The 25389-nt window shown below is 43.5% G+C and overlaps 1 protein-coding gene and 1 long non-coding RNA gene across 8 annotated transcripts in view; one reads left to right on the top strand and one right to left on the bottom strand.

Moving 5' to 3' along the window:
• The window catches only part of dlg3 (discs, large homolog 3 (Drosophila)), a 73478-nt gene extending 48115 nt beyond the window's left edge, over nucleotides 1–25363 (top strand). For 3 of the 7 annotated variants that reach the window (XM_035650046.2, XM_035650043.2, XM_035650045.2), the window contains 13 exons: nucleotides 6155–6311; nucleotides 7019–7121; nucleotides 15634–15748; nucleotides 17781–17957; nucleotides 18084–18159; nucleotides 18774–18876; nucleotides 20369–20410; nucleotides 20612–20662; nucleotides 20774–20875; nucleotides 20988–21160; nucleotides 21360–21469; nucleotides 21559–21650; nucleotides 22110–25363. In XM_035650046.2, the coding sequence (XP_035505939.2) occupies nucleotides 6155–6311; nucleotides 7019–7121; nucleotides 15634–15748; nucleotides 17781–17957; nucleotides 18084–18159; nucleotides 18774–18876; nucleotides 20369–20410; nucleotides 20612–20662; nucleotides 20774–20875; nucleotides 20988–21160; nucleotides 21360–21469; nucleotides 21559–21650; nucleotides 22110–22216 (1408 nt within the window). In that variant the 3' untranslated portion in view covers nucleotides 22217–25363. Of the gene's footprint in view, nucleotides 1–6154; nucleotides 6312–7018; nucleotides 7122–15633; nucleotides 15749–17780; nucleotides 17958–18083; nucleotides 18160–18773; nucleotides 18877–19532; nucleotides 19579–20368; nucleotides 20411–20611; nucleotides 20663–20773; nucleotides 20876–20987; nucleotides 21161–21359; nucleotides 21470–21558; nucleotides 21651–22109 lie in introns of all 7 variants that reach the window. The other 4 variants (XM_035650048.2, XM_035650049.2, XM_035650044.2 and 1 more) reach the window with 2 other exon arrangements.
• Nucleotides 5616–10196, bottom strand: LOC118319574. Its single transcript, XR_004796037.2, has 2 exons — nucleotides 9111–10196; nucleotides 5616–6284 (listed from the first exon to the last, which is right to left on the bottom strand). It is a non-coding gene; the product is annotated as an uncharacterized LOC118319574 (long non-coding RNA).
• Nucleotides 25364–25389: the final 26 nt, after the last annotated feature.

Here is a 25389-nt window from a genome sequence, read left to right as displayed (position 1 = left end):
TATCCAAGTACTGGATCACAAGAAGCATTCATAGGAGCTTGATTGGAGTGTCCCACGAGGCCTTAGGTCATCTTAACCCAACACCTCTGGGGAGAGGCAGGAATTGTCCCTGTGCGTGACTGCATGTAGGCGCTTTTACGTGTCTGTGTGTGTGTTTTTGGAGTGAATGTGTTACTGGATGACTGTAGTTGTGTGGCCCCTGCAATGTCCTTGTCCAAGCCGTCTACATGACTTGTATGTGCATTTGTCACACCTTTGTTGGTATGTGTGCTTTATCTCTGTCCTACACTTGTCCCGTTCACTGTGATTCCTGTACCCCACAGCAGGGCTGAACCTATTTACAGTGTCATCCACAAACCTGGGGACAGCAAGGTGCCCCAGGCCCTCTACAGAGGCTTCTGTCCTTCCCCTGCTCCCTTGTGCCAAGGTCCACTCCCCTTCTCTGGCAGGTACTAACCTAGTCCATCACGCCTTGCTCAGCTAATCCTCCTCTCTATAGCTCATCAGACAGAGCAGTAGGGCCAGACAGGGATGGAGGCCACCTCCCTTGCCAGTTGTACATGGTACCATATCTACAAACAAATCACACAAACAGAAATAGAAAGAGATGAGCAATGGACAGAAGAAAAAGAAAAAGAAGAAGGAGAGCAAAGGCACGGAGGGGGGTGGTGGGTTGATATTTTTGTTGATAGACCTCTTATTTTCAAGCAGGGCTTTCTTTCTTTAGCTCATTTTATATTTCTGTCTCTCTCTGTCTGTATGTTTGCATGTAAATGTTCCCCCACCTCATGTGTACTTTAATGTTTTATATGCTGGTCCTGTTCGTATGTATTCAAAAAACTAAATATCGTAACAACAACAGCAGCAAATTAACGATAGAGCAGAAGTAACAAAAAACAACAACAATCTGATTCTTTCTTACCCTTTGTGTATTATCTGTGTGTGTGTGTTGGGGGGGGGGGGGGGGGGGTTTGGCTACTATGACTACTACGTTTCCCATTTTAAATGGCCTTCCCCTAGTCATTATTTGTCCATTAATTTTGTTCTGCTCTGCTCACATCTATAAATCTCAAACAATGGTGCTCTATTCATCACTGTTTAAAATGGAGTCGTACCTGCTCTTCACAAACACATCTCCACAGGAGAGCAGCCGAAAGGGCTTCACGCTCCCACAAGCTGCTCAATTCCATCTGTCAGGACGCTCTGATAAAACTAAGCCTCTATCTTGAGCCAAGCTACTTTTATTTGTGGTTACCGCTGAAGACAATAATATACCTGATATTTATGGCAATGCTTGTTTAGTTTTTTTCACTGTTTGGCATCGTCAAATGTGCAAAAAGACTCCTGTTTGTAAATATCTTTTTACATTAAACCCACAATCTTGTCCTTTGTGCATTACTTCATGGATGAATGCCCCAATTTTTCTGTGAACCATTGCTATCACGTAATGTGTTTGCGTTTAATGTCACCATTATTGTGTAGCATAAATGCCATACACAGATGCCAACATGTGTTTTTCTGTGTGTTTGTGTGTCCGGTGTGTGTGTGTGTGTGTGTGTGTGTGTGTGTGTGTGTGTGTGTGTGTGTGTGTGTGTGTGTGTGTGTGTGTGTGTGTGTGTGTGTGTGTGTGTGTGTGTGTGTGTGTGTGTGTGTGTGTGTGTGTGTGTGTGTGTGTGTGTGTGTGTGTGTGTGTGGAGGACAGACTTTGGTCTTCCCGTTTGGCTGTAAATTAGGGCAGGTTGTTGTGTTTAAAAGAAAGTACTGTACAGGACGATTGGAAGGCTTATGGGAGCAACCCAACACAAAAATTCTGCTTTGCAGCATTGGAATATTTTGCCTGCTGCTCTGTGTATGTAAATATAAACACAGAGTCTTGCTGCTACCATAAATGTAATGGGGAGTAAGAGCCTGATCCGATGCGGGCCAGCAGACCAGTAGCAGCAGACAGTCCTGCAGCTGTCATGATTCATCTGCATGCTGGGAAAACCAGGCCATGCACTCAGGTCTTACCCCTCTCATCCCCCCATGTTGCCAGCACCAATCACACACACATACTGTACACTCAGACGTTTGCTCATAATGTGCTGGCACATACGAGCCCACACGCAGATACTTCAGCTTCAAGTGCAATGCGCAATTGTGACAGGGACACACGAATACATCCTGCACATCAGACTTCTCATAAATCAATGCTACAGATGAGAACAGCCTGCACACTGTGACCATGCATGCACCTGTTTGCCCGCAGCGGGTCTTGTGTGTCATGTCTGCTGTGGAATCAGAAAAGAGTGGCATGGTTTGGGACCTCATGTCCGACAACTGAATTGATCCCAGTCACAGCAGATGAGCATCCGGCTCCATCAGACTGACAGGCAGATAAAAGACACCTCCCTCCAGCTCCAGGAGCTTCCCCATTGGCTCTGACCAGGAGGGGTTATTTTCAATGGTTTCTATAGTAAGCACATGCTTCCGCAGAAGTGGAGCAGTCTGGTTTTGAGGAATGAGTCAGAGCTTGTATCGCGCTCTGCCCATCTGCACATCCCCCTCAGTGGTGTAATCACAGACAGCCCCCCCCCCCATCTTCTCCATCTGATATTACCCCCTTTCTGGAGGTATGTCAGTACTGTACACAGCTCCCCTGCATCCTTGTTACTGTCCACATTGGACTCAATACCAGATAAAACCTCTGGATTAAATATGCATGCTAGTCAGGCTGCTTTGTTCAGGCACAGCTTGTGTAAATACAGAAGCTGGAGGACGGCAGCAGCAGGTGAGCTAATCAGTAACTTTGTGTCTCACGCACAAACACAAAACCCTTGACTGGGCAGGCCAGGATCTCTGTCGTCAATAGCGAGGAACTCTGACCTTTGGACTGTGGACGGCACAAAGGGGAGTTTGAAATAAGAGTAATCTTATAAAAGTAATCACTCGTCTTAGGTGTTAATCATTCAACGCTCCAATTTTATTCATAGTCACAGTGAGAGGCTTTAAATATCTTTAACTGTCTATCAACTTAGCAGCGAATTTTTTTTTCCCTTTTGTGATATTAGAGGAAAATTGCAGGTCATGGAGAAGGGAGAGGCAAGACATAGAAAATCTTTGGCTGAAAGTTAAGCAGTGAAAAGACAGAGCAGCATTTTATTTTTATCTGTACCTGTATCTTTACATAAGCTGATGTGATCTGCTCAGGGAATGGGAGTGATAAAGTGCTGCGAGAGAGGTAGTGTCTGTGGAAAATGGCGTCCATCTGCATTGTCCGCCATTAATCAGCCAAGCAGAGCCAATTACTGGGCTGACTCCAGGGCAGTGTGACCCGCTGAACCCCGCGGGCCAGATATCCATTCACCGCTCTAGGATTGAGCTGCGACCGCCTCAGCCAAAACTCTAGAAGAAGACAGGGAAAATGCAGTGGAAGGTTTTGATTAGAGAAAAGAGTCGCAGGATAAATGGCTGGGCAGAGAGAAAGTGTCTTCACTGCTCTCTAACTGTTTACATTCCTGGCATGGATGAAAAGGCAAAGGGGTGGATGGGAGGGGAAGGCAGGTCTTGTGATAGAGAGGGGGGACTTGATCGCCCCACTTGTAAAGAGTAGGAATTCACTCCCACTTTCCATGAAAACTGCCTGGTGATACACATCCTTCAAACAAATAGTGCATGTAAAAACACCTGTGCATGCTGCTTCTTTGGAGAACAAATGTAAGATAAACAAAAACACTCTGGACTTGTGTTTTCATTCTTCACAGAAGTATGTACAATATTTTCACCTAAGGTATTGTAGCTTGCCACCCAGCGTGCAACACTATTGGGTCATCAAATTCAAGGGCGGAAGGTTGTGAGAGTTAGCTCAAACAAATTACACTTATACAAAGTAGCAAGGAGTTTCCGGGATATTTCTCTGCCTAGTCTCCAGAGGGCCAGGCTAACAGACAGGAATGCTGTTGTGCTGCACTCGAGGAGGGGGGCTGGACCCATCGGAGCAGAGATTAGGGGACAGCACAGAATGAAAGGAGACCAAAGTTGGATACACACCCGAGTTCCGACACACCCAAGTCCCCGTGCTCTTGATGATATGCAGCCCTGGTTATTCCAGATTTGAGTAAGGTGTGATTTTTGGTTTCTTCCCGCAGAATGGAACAAAGGTGATTTGCCCGGAAGCGGTAGGGTTAAAGTGTTGAGCCTTGCCTTACAGGCGAATATTGGGAGAGAATGTTTGTGACAGCCCAGAGAGGAGCTGTTTCCCATCACAGCACACAAGGATGAGATAGGGAACATCAGGCAGGAGCTTCTAAATGTGTAGCTCCTCTCTTAGGGGTAGGCCAGATACGCAGAGGGGTTGTGGACGAAGAGGTGAGGTGAGCGATGTGCCATAGCCATCATGTTCACGGTCAACATCTCATCTTCAATGTCGCTGGTGAGGAGCCTGCCTGAGCGAACAGTTAGGAAATGCTCTTTCAGAAGCAAGCACCGGATCCGGATCCTAAGGTAACCATGGAGATCTGTGTGCCTTGTCAAGCTGTGACGAAAAGCTCAAGATGGAAAGCAAAGTTATTTTAAGCTTGACTTGAAAGGAAGTCAGTTGTTGTGGCATAAAGGCAATTGCCACATGCCATTTTTAATATATATTCTTTTGTCCTTCGTGCTAAGAAATCTCACACACTGTAGAAAAAAAGCAAGAACATAATAGTGCAAATGTTTTAACCCATGTCAGTATATTTGTAGTGAAAATGTCCTTTTTCTGCTCTGTACAAACATACGGCTACTTGTAAGGAATCCTGCAGTCACTAGGTTGCTACTCGTGTGTCGTATTCAGTGGTTTTGCAAAAACACTGCATCTAAGTGTCACTAGATGAAGACAGTTTAACGGTCTGGTTAAACTTTCTGCAGCCACTGTTTTACCATTCAGGATTTTTCCGTTTGCTCCTCATCTCTTTTAATGTAGTAAGCAGTGTTCTTTCCAGTCACTTATGGGTATGATTCTGGAAGTTTGGAATGCTGCCTCAGCTGCCATCATTGTGAAAATGTCTTAACAGCAAAGTTAGAGCTCAGCCATTAGGGATTGAGACAGAATTGTTTCTGTAGACCACAGGATGAGGACTGCAATAGAAGACCACTAATAGGAACCATGCAGTGTTTTCTGTTAGGAAACGAATCTGTGTTTAATGTGTTTCCGTGCACGCTTGTGTCTATGCACATGCTTGAATTCATGCCTATGTGTGTATTCGTGTGTGAAGTATGTGTGTGCGTGAAAGTATGATGCTGAGCTTCCCGGGCTGTGTGTGTATTTGCACTCCTATGAAGTGTGTTCCCAGTGGGTTTTTGCTGGACCATAGCAGCGGTTTGGCCTCTCTAGCATCTTAAAACTGAGGCAGTCTGAAAAGCCTGCTGGAGGATGAGTCATGGTGGCTAAAGCTAAAGCTTCAGCGAGTCTGTTGAGCATGAGGTAGCTCATTGTTTCTGCGTACATTAATATGAGTGGGTGTTCAAGTGTGCACATTTCCATGAGATTGCCATGCATAAGCAGAAAGTGCTCCAGTCAGTGGATAAGCTGCATTTGGATGCAGACGTGGCTGCTTGTGTTATTGCTCACATAGTAATGAGTGCTATCCAAGTGGTAATCAAAGTAATCCAAAATATCTTTATTGGCAACATGATTATTGCATAATTGTTTTTTCTGTAATCATTGTTTCTACCAGTTCATAGTGTCCTGTAGGTTTATCGGTGGTGTAATGATAACAGCTCTGACCTTGTTTTATTATTGTCCATCTTAAGCTAAAGAAGATAGCGCAACTTTATTATGAAAATAAAACTGAAAAATATAGTTTTCCCTTACTTTAAATAGATTAACACTTTGCTGATTTATGTGGGTGTGAGTGTTAATTGTGAAATGAAAAAAATAGTTTTGCCACATTGGTAAATAATGAGAGCTCAACAGGCTTTACATGTGGGTGTTGGGGTGTTTCTGCTGCTGTAGGCCTGCGTGTACCTGCCTATGCTGAATGCACTCAACGTTTTGGGATCAAATAGCAGAAGACGGCTGTTGTCTGAAACATCCTCTGTGTACACATCTGTTTGTGCCTCTCTATCTGCTCATCTCTTCTCCTTTTGCCCTCCTCGTCTTGCCCTTCACCCTGACACTGTCACTCTGTTTTGGCAGGGAGCCGAGGAAGGTGTTGCTGCACAAAGGCTCCACGGGCCTGGGCTTCAACATCGTCGGTGGGGAGGACGGAGAAGGCATCTTCGTCTCCTTCATCCTGGCAGGAGGGCCGGCTGACCTGAGCGGTGAGCTGAGGAGGGGCGACAGGATCCTCTCGGTCAGTATCTCAACCTCAGTTTTTTGTTTATCCACATTAACAATATTTCTGGAAGATTTTCAGCTGACTCCAGCTGTCAGAGTAATGAGGATTTCATAAAAAGGGTTTAGAAAGCCAGCAAACATCTACCCTACTGAAATGTCGTTGGGCAAGTCATTCAATTCATAACACCTCACATGGAGCTTAGCAGTGCTTTGCCAGACATGGGCATTCTGTGAATCAATAAAATATCCAATCAATTACGCATTTCAATCCCTTGACCTGTATTTCATAACTCTTAACCTTTTCAGAATCCAGTGTTTACCGACATATCGCTGTCTGAAAATGAATTTCCACACATTATATGGAAAAAAATTAGTTCAACCAAATGGTGGAGAAATAAATGTAGATGGTGTGTTAACATTGACAGCTAAAATGGCACTTATTTTTAAGAAGGTTATTCAAAGTGAGCAGTCTTATCTTGCAGTAAAAGTCACATCATTTTCGTACATATATTAATGGTCGTTATTAATGTCATATCCTCACACGATGAGGCCAGATTAAATCTCCTATGGCTGAAATGAAACTATTCAGCTTGAGGAAAGATGTTGCTCCATTTAGTTGGATTTGATTCTTCTAAAGAGCTCAAGAATTAGACAAGCGACACACCTTGTCGATCTACTCTGACATCTGACAAGTTTTTTTTTTGTTCTTGCTTTTTTTTGCAGGTGAATGGAGTGAACCTGAGGAACGCCACACATGAGCAGGCCGCTGCAGCACTGAAGAGAGCTGGACAGACCGTCACCATCATTGCTCAGTACAGGCCTGAAGGTGAGGCGCTATGTTCTCATATCACACTTGAATACTTCTGTGCTGAAATGGATCTTGGATCTCAAAGAGTTTTAAAGGTCTTTTAGGGAAAGAGTGGCCATCATACAGAATTTTATCTAGTCATTAGATTTCCAAAAGTGTTGTGAGCAGTATTAGCTTGATAGTCTCCTGTGGCTTTGAGGGAAAATGTCTTAAGTCTAAAAAAGTGTTTAAATGATTTTGTCTGACCTATGGAAACTTGCAGTTTGATATTCTGGGAAAATATTCTATATAATATTCAAGATTCAATCACTTTCTTAGAGTTAGAAGTTAGATGGAAAGAGCTGCAATGCCAATGTTCATGGTGAATGAATAAGTAACCCATTGCAATATGTACGGAAGAGTATTAGGGCCAGGCTTAAGAAAAAAAATGAAAAGAGGAGGGAATGCAAATGCAAAAAGGAAAAACCAACAATTTCCTCCTTTCATTTTCCCCCCTCTTGCCTGGCCCTATTACTCCTCTGTAAATATAGGGCTCTCTTGTATGCTTTAATAGTTTTTGGGATAACTACTGAGGTGTATCTTACAGATGAATAAGTCATATCAGGCTTTGGATGAAAAGACAATACTTGTCGGATTAGTTGACAGTAAGAAAAGCGCAAACTATCAACAGACTCCTGTTTATACAGTATGTTGCACTGAAACCTACTGAACCTGGGTGAAACTGATCTACCCAGGGGCTGTACTACAAAGCAAGTTCAACACACCCTGGATATGTTTTCTTTGTGCGTTTTGACATAACCTAACACAACCTGTACTACAAAGCTGGATATCAACTGTTTCAGTCAACCCTGGGTTTTCCCTGTGGAAGGGGCGGAGTCGATAATTATGGGCGATATCTCCGGGGGCCCATTACTAAAGTTTTTAATATGATACGAAAAGAAATGCTGATATGTGTAGGTCAGTTTGGTTTAGGTGACATGTAAAAGTAATGCTCTACAAAGTGAAATGACAATAATAAGATCAAACAACTAAAACAGAAAAGAACCACTCATAATATTTTTCAAAATTTTAAATCAGCCTAAAAATATTATGTAAATGAGAACAGGAATTTATTAAGTTTACTATTGAGTGAATATTTTGGGACTTTTTTCTTACGATGATCAAACAAATATGAAGAGAAGCTGAAGTGATGTTAATATGTGATTAGGTCAAAAACACTGAACTGTTCATTCATGATCATGAGAAATATTGATCAGTGTTTGAATCATTGTTCTAATAAAAGACATAATCTTACGTTTTATTATTAATTATATGCACCTGTAGAAGCCACAAATCCATATGATATCAACCTTGTTTTAAGAAAAACAAAAGTTTTATTTGCGATAGCTTTGACTACTACACTACTACACTGAGTACTACACTACCCACCCTATCTACACCTAAAGCGTAACAACGACGGCTGTGATTGGATGGAATCGTTGGAAAGGCATTCGCAATGGTTTATGGGATGAGTAGTTCCTTGACTCTTAAAGGGGCAGTAAGCGAACAAAGGGAGAGACAAGCTCTCTCCGAAATCGCTTACTGCCCATTACAATAATTATGTACACAGTCTTGTTCTCTTTTTGGTTTTTTTGCTTAGAATACAATGTTTTATGGTAATGATTCATCTCGTGGTTCATTGGCTCGGATCCAGGTTTAAAACTCTTTATATAGGAATTTTATGAAACATCACTGAAGTGAGTGAATCGGAAATTCACTTCTGGAACCAGAGCCATCTAAAAGTGGGCAGTCACTGTTTAGCTAAATATCTGCCGCGCTTTATTAGTTGTCATATTACTCTAAACTCTTTTGTCCCAGTCAAGAACCTGTAGAATGATGACGCTAATTATCCAGTGATCTGATTGGTCAGTAATTGTACCGGTGACTGGTTTTGACCGCTTATCTCGAACTTCTTCACCTGCTCTGTAGCAGTTAAGGCTTTCAGCATAAGTTGCCATGTTGACTTACCCCGGATAAGAAGAACAGCGGCTTCTTCCAACGGAAAACACCCAGAGTTACACCTGAAGTCATCGCGATAACCGACATACCTCCTCCGGTGTGGCGCGTGACAAGCTCCGGCGGACCGCCTGCGATGAGGGCAGCGCGCCTGATTGGCTCCTCCCCAGGAAGTATTCCGGCTCGGGGGCGGCGCTTGTGCGGGCAGGCTGAAGTGTGGAGCCAACGGTAAGGCGGGCAAACCGCTGTTGTGTTCCCCCGGTTCAAACTCCCTCCCTGCCCCGCTGGTCGCGGACAGACCCGGACAGACAGCCATGGAAAGAGGAGAATAAGCGGAAAGTGCGAGCCCTTACTTCCATTACGACTGCAAAAAGGGGAACGGGTTGTTGTTTTGCTTTTAAATACAAAAGCGTTGAAACCGAAGGTGGAAAAAGAAAAAAGAAAAAACCCAACGTCCCAACTCTGTGTGTGTATGTGTGTGCGCGCGTGTGTGTGTGTGTGAGAGAACACCAGTGTGTGTGGATGGGGGATGGGCTCGGAATACAACAGCAGCAGAGCAGAAGCCGCATGAACTTCCTAATGGCTGGGTGAAGAAAACTACCGGCGGCGACAGCGAAACGAAAAGCCCCAGCTTTCTCGTTTGAACCGAGGCGAGGCGAGGAAGGAAGAGACCGTGGGAAGGAAAACACACTGACTCACTGAGACGAGGACCGAACCGCGTGAGTTACACTGAAGAAGTCGTTGACTCTGACCGATACTCAACCGAGCCGTCGTCTCACTTTGCGGCAGTTTCACTCGAGAAGCAAACGTCACGTTGGAGACGATCAGAAAAGCCAGAAGTGAGCTGCTCGAGCGACTCGACAGGGTCTGAACCTGATGTTAAATTGCCGTGGCGGACATGCGACAGCCTCGTAGTTAATAGAACCACCTCTGTGCTATGAGACTCGAGCCACTACCTGGAATCTGAATCGGCTTGTGTTGATGTCTAAAACTTTGTCCCCCTCCCTCTTTGAATTCAATAGTTGAAAACCCTCGTATTGTCTTGTAAACGTAGCAGGACACATTCAGGCACTTTGAACAAACGCCATAGTGTTCTTATGTAACGTCACCCTTCAGGTGGTGACAGAGGTGTGGTCAAACAGGTGTGTGTGTGTCTGTGTGTCACTCTCTCTCTCTCTCTGTGTGTGTGTGTGTGTGTGTGGGTGTATGTGTGTGTGTGTGGTTCGAACAGTGACCTCACAGGTGAACTGTAAGCGCATCACATTTAGATAGATAGATAGATATAGATAAAGACTTTATTCATCCCAAGCTGGGAAATTCTGGTGTAGCAGCAGCACGATTCACACGGCACACATATAAAAAAATCTATACAATATTTACACAAAAATGTAAAACATTATAAATATCGGTTCAAGTAATTTCAATAGGGAAAAATATGTAGAGATTTTGTGATTTCGGCTTCTTAAATGTGAATATTTTCTGGTTTCTTTGCTCCTCTGTGACAGTAAACCGAATACCTTTGGTGTCTGGACAAAACGTCACCTTGAGGTTTGGGAAACACGATTGACATTTTATGAATTTTTATGGACCAAACAACTAAACGATTAATCGAGAAAATAATTGACAGATTAATTGATTATGAAAAGAATCGTTAGTTGTGGCCCTAATTCTCACACCGCATGTCCATTTTCATTGCTGACTGAAGCAGAGTTAATGTGTTGCCAATGTAACACTTAATCTACCTTAATGAGAGTTCATTTCACACCACTCTTGTCTTAGCAACAGTGAAGAAGACAGGGGGCTGACTTTGGCTGTTGCGTGTCTGCAGTTCTTTTCATTTGTTCTCCAGCACGTCGTAATAATGGTCTGACAACAGTGGCAAGGATATTGTAAGCTTTAGATCTGAGGTTGGACTATGACAGGAATGTGCGAGGGCATAGGTTGGAGCATGCTCTCTCTCTCTCAGCATTCATTTCACTTTCAATAAAACACAAAAGCCTTAAATGTGCCATAACGACTCAAGGTCATTGAAGTTGAGGTGGAGCAGGATTTGGCGAGGATCAGTTGGCACGCAGCTAGGCTAAGGCAGAGGGACACAGGCTGAGATCAGTACTGACAATATTGTGGTAAATGTTTTCCTTCTGCTCCTGAAATGCTGATTTCAATGCTTCATTCTTGTCAGTGTGAGTTCATGTTGTCTGGCACGCCAGACTACTCGGGCAGCATGTTGAATAATGATGAATTCAGTTGAAGGGAACCTTTGTTTTCCATACGAAATCATGCTTTCAGCTCTACACTCCCTTTGCAACCCCGCTAAGGACACTTATCTGTTTGTGTACAATGCTTAACCACTCTAAACACACGAGTTGAGTACTGTCAAATGATTGACTTCCTGCATCCCCGCTAGTGACCTGAGATCTGTCACCAGTGAATCTGTTGGCATCCTGTAGCAGCGAGTGACCAGTGTTTTTGTTGGGAGTTTGGAGCAGGAGGAGCCACCTGTGAGCTGTACAAGGGCCGCTCAGGTGGAGGAAGTGGAGGGTGAATGCTACTTCATGTCAGGGAGAGTAGTCTCAGGGGCTGGGGTCCAGGCGTCCAAGGACCAGCACTGAAACCTGCTAAAAAGGCCACAACAGGAGCATCACAAAGTATTTCACCCCAAGTCTCTTTAACTTGCATTCAGTTAGAAGCAATGGAAGTGATTGTGTTCAGGGGGAGGGTTACCACATGCTGGCCTGCCCCACTATCAAGGAGTGTAATGACACGCGTGGAGGAAATGGGAGGTGGGCTGTGGAGGAAATGCCATACAACATGCGCCCTCATCAAACCAGTGTGCATTACAGAGGTTTGTAGGTGTAGTTTTAGCTTGGTTCTTCATTTTCCTCCTGCAGTATATTATTTGGGTCTGTGTGTTCCGTGGCTCGACTATTCCTGACGACATAACACACTCTCACATTACAAGTACATGCCTGCTGTGTTGCATAACTGGATCAAAAGAGAAGCGACCGTCCCCCAAAATAAAAAAGCTGTATGACTAATGAGGACACGCGGTGGGAGTGAAACAAAGAATAGGCCCAGTTTCTATTAGCTGTCTGTTCTTCCTGTGGGTCACTCCTAAAAATATAGGCTCACTCTTGTGTATTAAAGCAACACCATGCAAATTACCTCAGGTGGTAGTATTTTTGTTGGGCCCCACGTGCTGGCGATTAAGCGGTTTTCATGTACAGAAAGCAAAGCCCATCATTCGCTTGACTGGAGTGTAACGGCGTAGTCCCACTCAACCGACCTGAAACACTGCTGAACATATTCCTTGTGAGGCTTTTCCAAACCAGAGGAGCTGCTGCTTTAACAAACAGGCCAAACTCTGTTGAGAATTTATTGTATTTAAAAAATGTACTTGCTGAATATTGGAGATGAACATTGGTTTCATTGGCTGTATTTCTCTTGGAAGTCGCAGGGCCTGATTGCTGTAGTTTAAGCCATTGATTATCATTCAGTTTGGCACTTTGACATAAACAATATGGGAGCTGTTATTTTTAAGGTGAAGTAGTAGTTATGTTATATAATGTTACTGTAAGGGACAGATTTTAACAATATTTTCCCCCAAAATGTCAGTGGTTTCCTTCTGAGTAGGGATGTTGAAGAATAATTGATGTTGAATTAATCATTCCAAAGAGCTCAAGACTGTATTGATCAATATTGAACACGCGGCTCTTTCTTAACCAGGTAGAAATGTGGTTTCGTCCCAGAATAATACCATCCTGTATTTCCTCAGATAAAAGGTCCAGCCTGTTTTGACCTAATATAAGCGTTTTCTGTCAGAGGCTTCAGCTTTTTAACCTAAGATTTGAGTCACTTGCTTGTCCATATATGAAGAATTAAATTTCACCTTTTCACCCTTGTTTGGCCATTTGTTAAAGAGCGACAGGTTGAGTGGGAGCAGGAGGTGTAATTTTGAGTGACGGTATTAATTATTTGTGTCATTTCAGTTTTTATGACTCAAATAATTAAAAGGTGTTTATTGAATTTGTGACTCAAATACCCTCTGCAAAAACACACTGACGACTGAAGTCGTCTTTTTATTTCACCAGCTTTTTAAAACAATTAATTTTGCAGCATTTTATGCTGAGGGTGGAGAGATGAGGGGAAATAACAGGCCACGTGTAGACCAGGGACATGCTGGTTCATGGTCAGCACCTCAACCCTTGGGCCATAAGGGTGCCCTACTTGTGAGGCCTGTAATCATCAATCAGTTTCTGATCATGAAGAAACATTGACGTTTAAATGCTTCTTGTGGGTGATCTCTGGGCTAAACGCTGCCGTTATGGTTGTGACTCCGGTTTGTGAGTGTTTGTGTTTGGTTTTATCTGGTTCCCCCACAATCCAGAAACACTTCTGAAAGATTTGACTCTATTATAATTGTTGCTCCATGTGCTTGATATTTAAATGAGACAAACAGTTGATTGAAGAATCTAGGTATCATCATCTAGGTTATTCTACGTGGTACCATTGTTATTTGGTTGTTCACACATTTGCCAGTATCGTAGTGGATTCTAGGACTGGGGGTATCGTCCCTTTTCTGTGAAACGGGACTAATCTTCCTGTACTGTTACATATCTGACTGTGAAATTTCCTACTTTTCTCTGTTTTTACTCTGTTACAGTATATCTGTTGTATAATTATTTTGGGTGCCAAACACGAAAATGAAAATTGCGTCGGAGGGAAACTTGAGTGTAAAAGAGGGCCCATTGTGCTTTAAGTCCATAGATCAACATTACATTTCAAAACTGGGAAGAAAGATTCAATTTGTGGGAAGTGGTTGTGTGTTTAAAGCATTGTGTGATAAGACTTTTTTTGGAAGATTGCCAACTGCTAGTACATGACATGATTGAAATGCAGAATTTCTTGTATTCTGATGCTGTCATTAGCAACAAGGTGAGGCAGCCATTTATGTTTTGGCTTTGGATTCCCACTCCATTCACCACAGAGGCTTAGATCTGGCTGTACTGCTTTTCCTGTTCCTCTTTAATGTCCACAGTATTTTTGATTAATACTTAAAATGTTAGGAATGTGAAAGGGCAAAGCGTTTCGCTCTACTCCCTGTGCTAAACAAACCAATGTCTCACCGACTCAGCTCTCAGCCAGTCCTTCAGGTTGGTGATATTGTGAAGCAGGGCATGAAGATTGCTCTCTCTCTGTTTAGCTACACATTGTCTTGTCCCCTGGTCCCTCATTGTCTTGTCCCTCACAAGCTGCCCTGTCTTGTGCTTCATTCCCCTGTCCCTCCTGTGCCTGAGAGCGGTCTAGTCTGAATGGCTGCTTCCGCAACTGTTAGGTGTGCGAGAGCGTTGCTCTTGGTTGCAGGCAGTCGGGTGGTGTCTGGTTACCTCACCTTGCAGCGTCATTCTGTTGAATTGTCAGCCCCTTTAGCTGAGACCAGGGCGCAGACTCGTCACTGGGCCTGGGGGGCCGGATCTGTGTTCGCTTTGAATCCCCTTTAGGTTTTCGGCCGGCAGGAGAGAATAGGGGGGTTAAGAGTTCAGTAACTTAAAAGCTTGTTTTTGCACCTGCCCAGAATTTTCTAGGAGCTTGGGCTAACGTTTTGCAAAAATCAGTGTAGGCATGGGTGTATGTTTTTCGAGGCTTCTTGTAGGCCTGTTTGACAGAATCTGGACTTTGATATCTTGTTCACGTTCCAGGAAGTGTTGCCAGCTCTGGATGATTAAACTGTGAGGTAGGAGTCAGCCCCTACAGGCACGGCAGGGAAAGAAATATGTTGAAAAATGTGCTTGATAATCTCTGGCACTGTTTTTTTTTAGTTTTTTTTTTTACAGATGTTATGTAATTGGAGTGTACTTACTTACTTTTCTTTCACTGTAAAGTGTAAAATTGTCACTCACAGTGCTGCCTTTTTGCGATTCCAACACCTCTTTTGTGTAATCACATGGGCGACCTAGCCTACCTGTTTTTCTAGCTGCATCTGCCTTTCTGTTTATCTAACTGTGTGCTTTGTGGTGCGGTGGCCTAGCTTGTTCCCGCAGCCTGAACACACAGCGCACAGCGGCCTAATGAGAGCATTCTTAACGAGGAGGTCCAGGTAGATTCATACATCATCCCCGTGCTGCTGAGCCACAACTGGATTTACACATTTAAGACAAATGGTCACGCATTTGAAATGGTTGGAGGCCTTCCCCTTTTTTTAACCACACTAAAGAGCCCAAGTTGAACTTAATTAATCTGTATAATTAATGACCTGACATGAGACATTACTGGATGTGTACGGCAGATCTGTGATAAACCATCTGTTCCTGGGGTCATTAATCAGCCTAAGGATTCACTGAACCCTTCCTCTGTTCACTTCAGCTCACTGCAGCACGGTCCGCAGAGATCGCCAAGAATTTTCCAGTGGAGTAGGAGAGCAATTCTGTTTTGTTGTCGAAGCCAAGGGGGTCAATTTATTCTGTATATTGTTTATTCCCACAGGCCGATTTTTTGGGCTGCTGTTGACCGTTGCTGCTGTTGTTGTTTGTTGCAGAGTATAGTCGCTTTGAATCCAAGATCCACGACCTTAGGGAGCAGATGATGAACAGCAGCATGAGCTCAGGATCAGGCTCCCTGCGCACCAGCGAGAAACGCTCTCTCTATGTCAGGTAAAGCTGGAACACACACACACACACACACACACACACACACACACACACACACACACACACACACACACACACTTGCACTCACTACATCAGGTTTCTGAGATCTATAGTCAAAGAAACACTTTTGCATTATAAACTTCTACTTGCCTGTGGGGGTGAATGAAGCTTGAAAGCAGATGTTTTCAAAAGTTGCAGCGCTGTCAAGAGTAAAACAGAATGACACATAGGGATGATGGGTACTGAAACCCGCTACTAAACCACCCACGGGTCTAAATTATGAAACACCACAGTATCGATTAGCTCCGACGTTATAGGTGCCACTAACGCTATTGAAGAAATCAATGCATTCGTATATGATGCATTCTCGCTATTCCCAATCCTTTGGAGAGAACTGTATGTCTCTGTCTCAGACCCTGTCCTAAAAGGTAACAAAAATAATCGATAAGAGTACCCTTAATGTACCTGACCAATAAGCAGTATCGATAAGAGTAGTAGTATTGTTAATATTTTAACGATACCTGTCCCTAATGACCCATGTGACATAGACCATACAATAACAATTGATTATTTATTGTAGGATAAGGTTTAATTCAGGGCATTGGGGCTGATACTGTGCATCATCATCAAAAAGCGAATGGACAGAACTTACCCGTTATTGTTGTGATGCTCTGTAAGACATTAGCTCTACTCCCTGTGATGTAAACTGACAGGGGAGCTTGGCGAAGTGTCCTGTGTTATGACACTTTAGGCCGGATGCCAAACTGGACAGAGGCTCATTTAGGAATTAAAACTGGTGGCATCCTTCCTGCTCACATACATGCAGTGCAGCAAGTAACAAAGGACTCACAGGGGTCAAGGTGAAAGGACTGTGTGATGTAACCACATAGTCCAAGTGTTCCCCATATTTCTCCTGAAGCACTAATTCGCTTCACTTAACCTAAGCCTAATAGCTACATTAGGAGATTGATTTAGCCGGAGTTCAATAGCAATGGACCTAATTGATATATCAAAAAGAATATAGGTGTTATCTCATTGGGTACATGCGATAGTCAGAGGAGTGATAACATGTCTGACTCACGCCTCTCTTATAGACTGGCCCCTAGGAGGCATGTAGATCTCGGCTTGCTCCTGTGCGGGTGACTCAGCCCATAGTTATGTAGGAAACGCTGTCTGGTTAGCCGGTTGATGCAGGAGCCGCCATGTTCTCCCAGCCAAGCCTCAGGAATGTGTAGGCGTTAAACTTCCAAGGTGCACTCCAAAAAAAAAACCCAACCCTACAACCAGCGTCACACTGTAAGCATGTCAATGTGTAGTAACACGGTTATTGGTTGGAATTCGATTATCCCTCGTCAATCTATGTTGTTCTCGTTTTCCCAGTAAATCACACTAGCAATGAGCTTCCAACTGATTGCATCATGACAGTCTTAGCCGTGTTGTTTACTCACTGCCACGTGCAGTTTCAGTTGGCAGTAATCGCCTGGCAAATATAAATTTCAGCACAGGAGAAAAAACTTGGTTTTGGCAACAGCCCGTCCGTCCAGTAAACCGTGGTGTATGCCCTGAAGATATAGGATTGTAGGTCAAGGAAAACTAAAGCCAGTAAAGCAGGTATGAATGTCTTCAGCCATGGCTGGGGGTGGGGTTACCTGTCTGACGAGGGAGTGACGCACTCAGACAGACGACAAACAGTGAATGTTTGTGTTGGAAATTGCAACAGCAGGTAGAAATGTCATGTCAGGATGGCATGCTTGCATTATATTCTTACTTTTGTCTGTATGGTTGTGTATATATATACACTAGCAATTGTCTGAATGTGTCACAAGTTAATTTAAAAAAATGTAATCTCAATCAAATCCCACATGCAAGCAACACAAAGTGACAGGGACCAATTTTGCTGTGCAGATACATAACGAAATGGTGTAACACATGGCAGAGTGGACACTGTTATTTGATCTTGGTGCTTGTGGAGTCTCTTCAGACAAATTCAAAGATAAAAGGAGCAGAGTGTAATCAAAGCCTTTGCTTTTTGTAGAGCTCTGTTTGACTACGATCGAACGAGGGACAGCTGCCTGCCCAGCCAAGGCCTGAGCTTCTCTTACGGGGATATCCTCCATGTTATAAATGCTTCTGATGATGAGTGGTGGCAGGCGAGGCTGGTCACACCACACGGAGAGAGTGAGCAGATCGGGGTTATTCCAAGCAAGAAACGGTACAGTTGCTCTTCATTTGCTGTAGTGTACTCGTGCCAGACAAAAACAAATTTGACCACACTCATACATTGCCCAGGCCAAAGCTTATTTCCTGTTTTCTTTTCTCTTTTCTTTCCAACCTCCAGAGTGGAGAAGAAGGAGCGGGCCAGGTTAAAAACAGTCAAGTTCCACGCCAGGACAGGCATGATTGAGTCCAACAGGGTAAGTGTAGAGGGCCAGCTGCTCCCTGCCCCGGTGCCAGAGAGGCTGTCTTCAGAGCTGCTGCTGGGCTCCCAGGGAGACGGCCTACTTCCCCCCTGAGTGTGGGAAAGGGACCAGCACCTGCTAACTGAAGCGAGCACAAAAAGCACTCGTATTACTGTATAGATTACACAGGAGCTTCCGTGTAGACGAGCGCTCTCCGTGACCTCCGCAGCTCTGTGCACTCAGTGATATTAAGAAATGTGCACTTGCAGAATGTCAGCACGTTTGTCAAAGGCTGATCTGTCAGATTGAATTTGTAGAAGTAAAAAAAAAAAAAAATTCTGGCTGTAATGTTGAATCTGTATTATGCACGGAGGTTCAATTAATTGAAAACAGCTCATGTTTAAGCTGGTTAGCAGAAGCCTGTTTGCTTCACATTGATCTGCCATCCATTTTCACGCATTACCCGCTCATTTTCATTATTTGACGTGTATTTGTTTTACATTTCATTCGTGTTGGGTGTTGTTGTTTTTTTTTGCATGGATGTCGAGTACCTTCATTGAAACCCATTCTGTTTTTGTTTTCATCCTCTCATTGCCCCCTCCCCCCCTCCCCCTTCTCACCCACACAAGCAGCCAGTCAAAGTAAAGCGCAAAAAAAGCTTCAACCTCTCGCGCAAGTTCCCGTTTTACAAGAGCAAGGAGAATATTGTGCAGGAGTTGGTGGAGTCTGAACGTGAGTACCAGCTGTGTGATCGAGGGGGGCAGGCGGGCGTTGTTTTCATCCTTTCCCCTTCATGCTTCAGTTCTGCCTCTCAATTTCATCTTTCCGCTCACCTCCAGGGATGGGGTGTGTGTGTGTGATGGCACCGCTCTCATCCCTTTCTCACTGTCCCAGAGAGATGCCCAAGATGTGGGCTTCTCTCTGGTGTGTCTGTGCATCTGTCTATGGGCTCCAGAGGAGTGTCTGGCTGTGTGTGTGTGTGTGTGTGTGCTGCCAGCTGTGTGCGCACACAAGTCCTCGGCTGCATTAACACACATGCCGTCTAACACTGATGCTACTCCTTGTATAAGTCATGATCAATCCCCCAGTCAGTCACTGACCCACAACAAGAAGAATCTCATTAACTGGACTGAAGCTTTAACATTTAACAGGTCAAAATCCCATTTTAATGGGATTGGGCTCATGTAATTGAAAGGGCCGTGGCTTACCATGAACAAAGTGGGGCTCAGGCTTAATGAGTACAGTGCGGCACCGTGTGTCAGCGGGCCTGGCAAGCATTGCACTGCGCAGCACTCCTCTCCCTCCTCTGCCCCGACTCTCACTAACCTCTTCTTCTTCCTGTCTGCTCTCTTCTCTTGGTTTCTGCTCTCACCTGTCGGGACACCTAGGACTTCCCAGGGTTAAGCGATGACTTTTATGGATCAAAGAGTTTGAGTAAGTGTGTGGTTATACCGTGTCGAGCAGCTGTCCCCTGAGCGCAGAAAGAAAATATGCTTTGTCACTGCAGACCCAGCTGGGAATGCTAAACCACACGCACACACACACGCACACACACACGCACACACACACACACACACGCACGCACGCACGCACGCACGCACACACGCACACACACACACAATACACTCGGATTCACAGTACATATAAAATATGCATTCCCACGGGAGGGCGAGTGAGCGTTACACTTATTCTGAATGTCTCCTGGGGATGTTATAATAAATGTTTAGCACAGTTTTGTCAGATGAGGTCATAAGGAGCTGGGATGTATTTGTCACCAGAGCCGAGTGTTGCTTTGCCTGGCTGGAAACACTTTTTCCTTCACTTCCCCAGAGTCAGTCTGCTCCTGTGGACAGTGTTACGCCTGTGGACAGTGTTACGCCTGTATATAATTTCTTTGTCCTTTCCCTGATATGAGATCTAGCAATAGGAAACACTAGTAAGGGAATTGTGGGTCATTTGGGATACTGTCACAGGAAACACTTAATTTCCTATTGCCTGCACCTAAAACCACTTCCCTAATATTGCAAGAGCATGGCTACTGTACCAGACGAGACTTCTGCTTTCTCTTTTCCCTTTTTTCTTTAATGGCCTAGATGTTCTGAAACAAACTGCTTTTTCCCCCTTAGGCTGTTGAGATTTGAGATAGGTGAAAATAATTTTCACCCCTATTTGAATTTACATGTGTCTCACGGTTTTTTTTAACACAGATCTAATGTTTTCACAGAATGCCTGACATCCAACACGAGCGACAGTGAAAGCAGTTCGAGTGAGTCGCCTTAAATTTCTCTTGGTCTTTCTGGTTTGTTATACTCTGTCTACATGAATAACATTGTGGATGATACATTTACCAGTGACATAACATCTGCAACTTATTATATTTTATACTTTAGTATTTCTCTTAATGTTATCATCCATGATAATTTTTATATTTTCTAAAATAACTTGCGAAATATCTTTGTTATTACAGAGGGACAAGAGGACACAATTCTCTCCTATGAGCCAGTCATTCGACAGGAAAGTGAGTAACTCACTTCTCCACAATTAAGATATATTTATATATATATATATATATATGTATCATGAAAACTAGGGTTTTCTTGTCTTACATTGATCTTTATTTCCAATGCAGTCCACTACACAAGGCCTGTCATCATTTTGGGCCCAATGAAGGACAGGATAAACGACGACCTCATCTCTGAGTTTCCCCACAAGTTTGGCTCCTGTGTACCCCGTGAGTCAACGAGCGCACGGCTGCTCTGCACTGGAAACACCAAACATGTCTGCAGTATCAACAAAAAATATATATATTTATAAATAAAAATGTACCCATTCACCCTCTGCAGATACGACTCGTCCCAGGCGAGAGGCCGAGATGGACGGCCAGGACTACCACTTTGTGGCCTCGCGAGAGCAAATGGAGAAAGACATTCAGGATAATAAATTCATCGAGGCTGGACAGTTCAACGAGAACCTCTATGGGACGAGCATCTTGTCCGTCAGAACGGTGGCTGAGAGGGTAGGCGCCGACTCCTGTGTCTGTAGAGTTTGGTGTTTTGGGGATGTAACCAGAGGCTTGTCAGTATGCTAAATTTTACAGAATTCACCCCTAACTTTACCAAAACTTCATCTTTCAGTCCACAATTTTACTGCACTACAAGAACCATTTATAGTGCCACAGTGTTTTTTAACAAACCATATCCTCTACCTGCCTACAGGGGAAACACTGCATTCTGGATGTGTCTGGGAACGCCATAAAACGACTGCAGCAAGCACAACTTTACCCCATTGCCATCTTTATCAAACCAAAATCCATTGAAGCTCTAATGTAAGTCTGATACACACTGTAGTCGGGATATTATCAGTGATCGTAAGAGTGTCTGTGATATTTATCAGAACCACTTTTGCATTTTTCAGGGAAATGAATAAGAGGCAGACGTACGAGCAGGCCAATAAAGTCTTTGACAAGGCGGTGAAGCTGGAGCAGGACTTTGGAGAGTTTTTCACAGGTTGGTGTCACTGCTCTTCTGCTTTGTGCCACAATATTTGTACTTCTTCTATTTGCTATATTTTTAATTTGTCGAATTTTTAAAAAAATCGTTATATGGAAATTTGTCAGAATACAAAAAAAGACAAAGCAGGAACCACATGTTCAGTTATTTTGCTTGACAAATTACACAAAACAAATAATGTTAAAAAAGTTGCTGATCAATTTCTGTTCAGTTAAATTAATTTATGTTCATAAAATTTATTATATCAAAATGTCAAAAGAGGAGAAAAATGTCCACCACAGTTTTGAATAACCCAATGTAATACCAACAGATGTCACCTAAAAAATATTAAATTCCAAATCACGAGACAGATCAGCAAAATATTTGACATTTTCATGATTAAATGAATTGTTGCAGATTCATTTTCAGCCCACCCATTTACTAATCAATACCTTTCCTGGCTGTTTGTGTCTTCAGCTATTGTACAGGGTGACTCACTAGAGGAGATCTACAACAAAATCAAGCTAATCATCGAGGAGCAGTCCGGCCCCTACATCTGGATCCCCTCCTCAGAGAAGCTCTGAGCTCCCTGCCGTCCCACCACTCTGCATTGGTGCAGACTCCTCCCCTCTTGCCTCCCAGAGACCCCACCCAAGCCCAAATAGGCCCCCCTCCCCCCTCCTCACTTCCTTTTTGCAGATATGTTTCATATCAAGTTTTAGTGTCATCATTATGTTACTCTCTAAATGAAAAAGAAGTCTTATCACCATTACTGTGACTGTGCACACCCCTGCATGAGTTTCTCAACAAAATCCATTCAAGACTGGAAATGCCATTCCAAAGGAATTTGTCAAGCGAAAAAACAAAAGGGAAAAAGGAATAAATCCTTTTTGTGAACTGGGACTGACTGAAGATCAGAATGTTTTACAGAAATCCGGAGTGAGGAGTTGCAGGGGAACAGAGACAAATCATACCAAGTTGGAACACTTTGTAAATGTTCATCAAAATCACATTTAAAAAGACGCGCGAGATGAGAAGTTTGAAGACCAGTTCAGTTTTTTTTGTTTTGTTTTTTCTTTTCTAAAAAGACTGGAGAAAATTGAGCCCTGCTGATGGTACTGTTCAAGGAGTCATCTCTCGTTTATAATGACTGAGGAAATTAGCGGAGGAGCCTACAGACTGGTGATCTATTTATCACAAACCAGCTTTGCTGTTTGGTCGTCTGCCAGTTGTCTGTGCTGCAGCTGATAAAAACATCTCGGGAGGCAGATCAAGAGGAAGAAACGTGTCGTGAATCTCTACATTTATATTATGAATCACAAGTTAAATGATAAAAATCCTACTGAGATTTTACTACATATTAAAAGAAAAACTACACATTTTACACTTCAATAGAATTGTCAATTTGGAGGGCTGTTTTTTTTTTTCCCTTTTTCTTTATTTGTGGGATTTTTTCGCTTGTGGTTTTTAGCTGCTCTGTGTAAAGGACGGGGGTAGAGAAGTGTAACTGGGCTCTCTGCAAAACACCAAACTGCCTTACATCAAATACAAATTCTGTTTTGTGACTACCTGTTGTCTGTGAGGGAGGCTGCACATAATCGACGAGGAAACGAGAGGAGACATTCTCGTCTTTCCTTTCTTTTTTGTGTCCTCCAACTGCCAGGAGGCCTGACTTGAGTGCAATAGATAAAACAAAGTCTCACCTCTGTGGGCGCCTTCCCCCCCACCCCCACACCTCTGTATTTCAACATTTTTTTGCTGTATAATTAAATAAGAAATTTGGCCATTTGATTACAGTTTGGACAGCCAGAGCCTCCTAGCTCACGTTGAGCAGCAGACCACCCTATTACACTCTCTGCCTTCCAAGAGGATTCTCTTCTGATTGAATGGTCACATGGTACTGTCCTATCTGCCGCCATGACGGTGGCCTTAAAACGGGTAGAACAAGACAATAATTGTATTGGATGTCCTAACAATTAAAAGAGTCAATATAACCTGTTTTGGATTGTCCCCATGTCCCCCTATCAAAAACACTAAAGTTGGGTTTGATTTAACCGATATGCTTTGTGTATCTATAAACATATGAATTTTTCACGCATCTGTTGTTGGCAGGTGCTGAACCACTGTGCTGAGCTCTCTGTGCGTCTGGGACGAGCTAGACCGGCTCAGGAATCTTTAACATACAGATAGTTTTCCCTGTGACTGAAGGCAACGTTCAGGCAATGATATAAAAAAAAGTTCATAGCACGAACATATCTTTGTTAAAAAAAATGTTTTCGACTGAACGCCGTTATCGGGTTGTGAAACACGGTTGTATTACACATCTCTTTTTTTTCGTGTGGCGGGGGAGCTCGTTCAAAGGCTGTCTTCGTGGTAACCTTTTTGAATTGGCTGTTTGACGCCTTTCTCCAGGATTGAAAATGACGCGCGCCACTGACCCCACCCCGCAGAGTTTGGCACTGTATGTTGATGTGTGCATGTGAGAGGGCACAGCAGGAGGAGGAATACTGTGGCCCCTGATCTTGTGAACATTTCTCACTTTCCTCCGCAGCTTTTTGAAGAGTTCGAGGAGATTTTTTTTTTTCTTTCCTTTCTCCCAAGAGAGCCAGACCCAGCGAGAAGTGGTTACCGAGACCTCTGGGTCCCCTGCTCTCGCCCACCCACAGAGCACCTGTACCTGCAGGCATTTTTCTGAACAGGTGTTCCCACCTGCCAGGCACCACTGCTAAACCAGCTGTCATTACCTGTGTCAAAACCAGAGTTCAGGGAATAACCGAAGGGAACAGAGCCATTTATAAACTGCTAGCAGACTGTTTCAAAAGGGTGTGGTAGCTGTATAATGTAAATAAGCCCCCAGCAGATCTCCCTCACCTGTGCTTCATGCATGTGTGAATCAAACTGGGACAAACATGTTTTATAGACCACAAATGTCAGGTAAGTAAAGTTTGAGCTACTCTTTTGAGATTTAATTTCCATACAAATGTGCTGTATCGTTGGTATTTCTCTTCAAAAATGCCTATTGGAACACTTAACTAGTCAGTTGGGAATTCGATTCCTTCAGATAGGGCCTGTCTACATGTGATTTCTTGTGGAACGTGTCTGGGTGTATAGATTTAAAAAAAATAAATTATATATTGTAAAATACTGAAAAAAGAGACGCAGGCGGAAAACCTACACAACATCACCAGAACCAGGAGCATTGATCAATCCATCATTAGAAGTTTAGAATTGGTCCTCGCTGGTGTTTAGTTGAAATACAGCTGACTGTTAACAATGTGTGTGGTATTCATACCTCAGTCAGCCATGTCAAAGCCCAAAGAACTTGATTTCATTTTACTCTTTCCACTGAGGTGGTGGTATATAACGAGATGGAACCTGAATGCCTCTGTGTGTGTATAATTGATGAGGGGGTCTTTGTTCTGGTGAGAGAAATGATGACATATATGCTTTTATTTTTGGGGTTGGGGGGGTCGGGGTTCTTGTTTGTACTTTTGGGTGATGTTTATGTTATAGCACATCTGTGCAGTAAGTGCTTGCAAACATGAACCCTTTGATTGTACAGTAGTTTCCTTCCTGTCACTGCAGGTGGTACAGCCTATCAGGACACGCGGCCTCATGGTCTTCCCTGTCCTACTCATGAGGGAACAGTCCTGCAACTTTTGTTTGGGTTTTATTTTGGGACTTGACAAGAGTTTATTTGTTTGAAAATAAAATATGTGACTCAGTTATGATATTGATGTGATTGTTATTCTGCTTT

The sequence above is a fragment of the Scophthalmus maximus genome, chromosome 9, assembly GCF_022379125.1.
Source record: "Scophthalmus maximus strain ysfricsl-2021 chromosome 9, ASM2237912v1, whole genome shotgun sequence".
Lineage (NCBI taxonomy): Eukaryota > Metazoa > Chordata > Actinopteri > Pleuronectiformes > Scophthalmidae > Scophthalmus > Scophthalmus maximus.
Note: the sequence above shows the minus strand (reverse complement) of the source record. Positions and strands in the feature narration are given on the sequence as shown.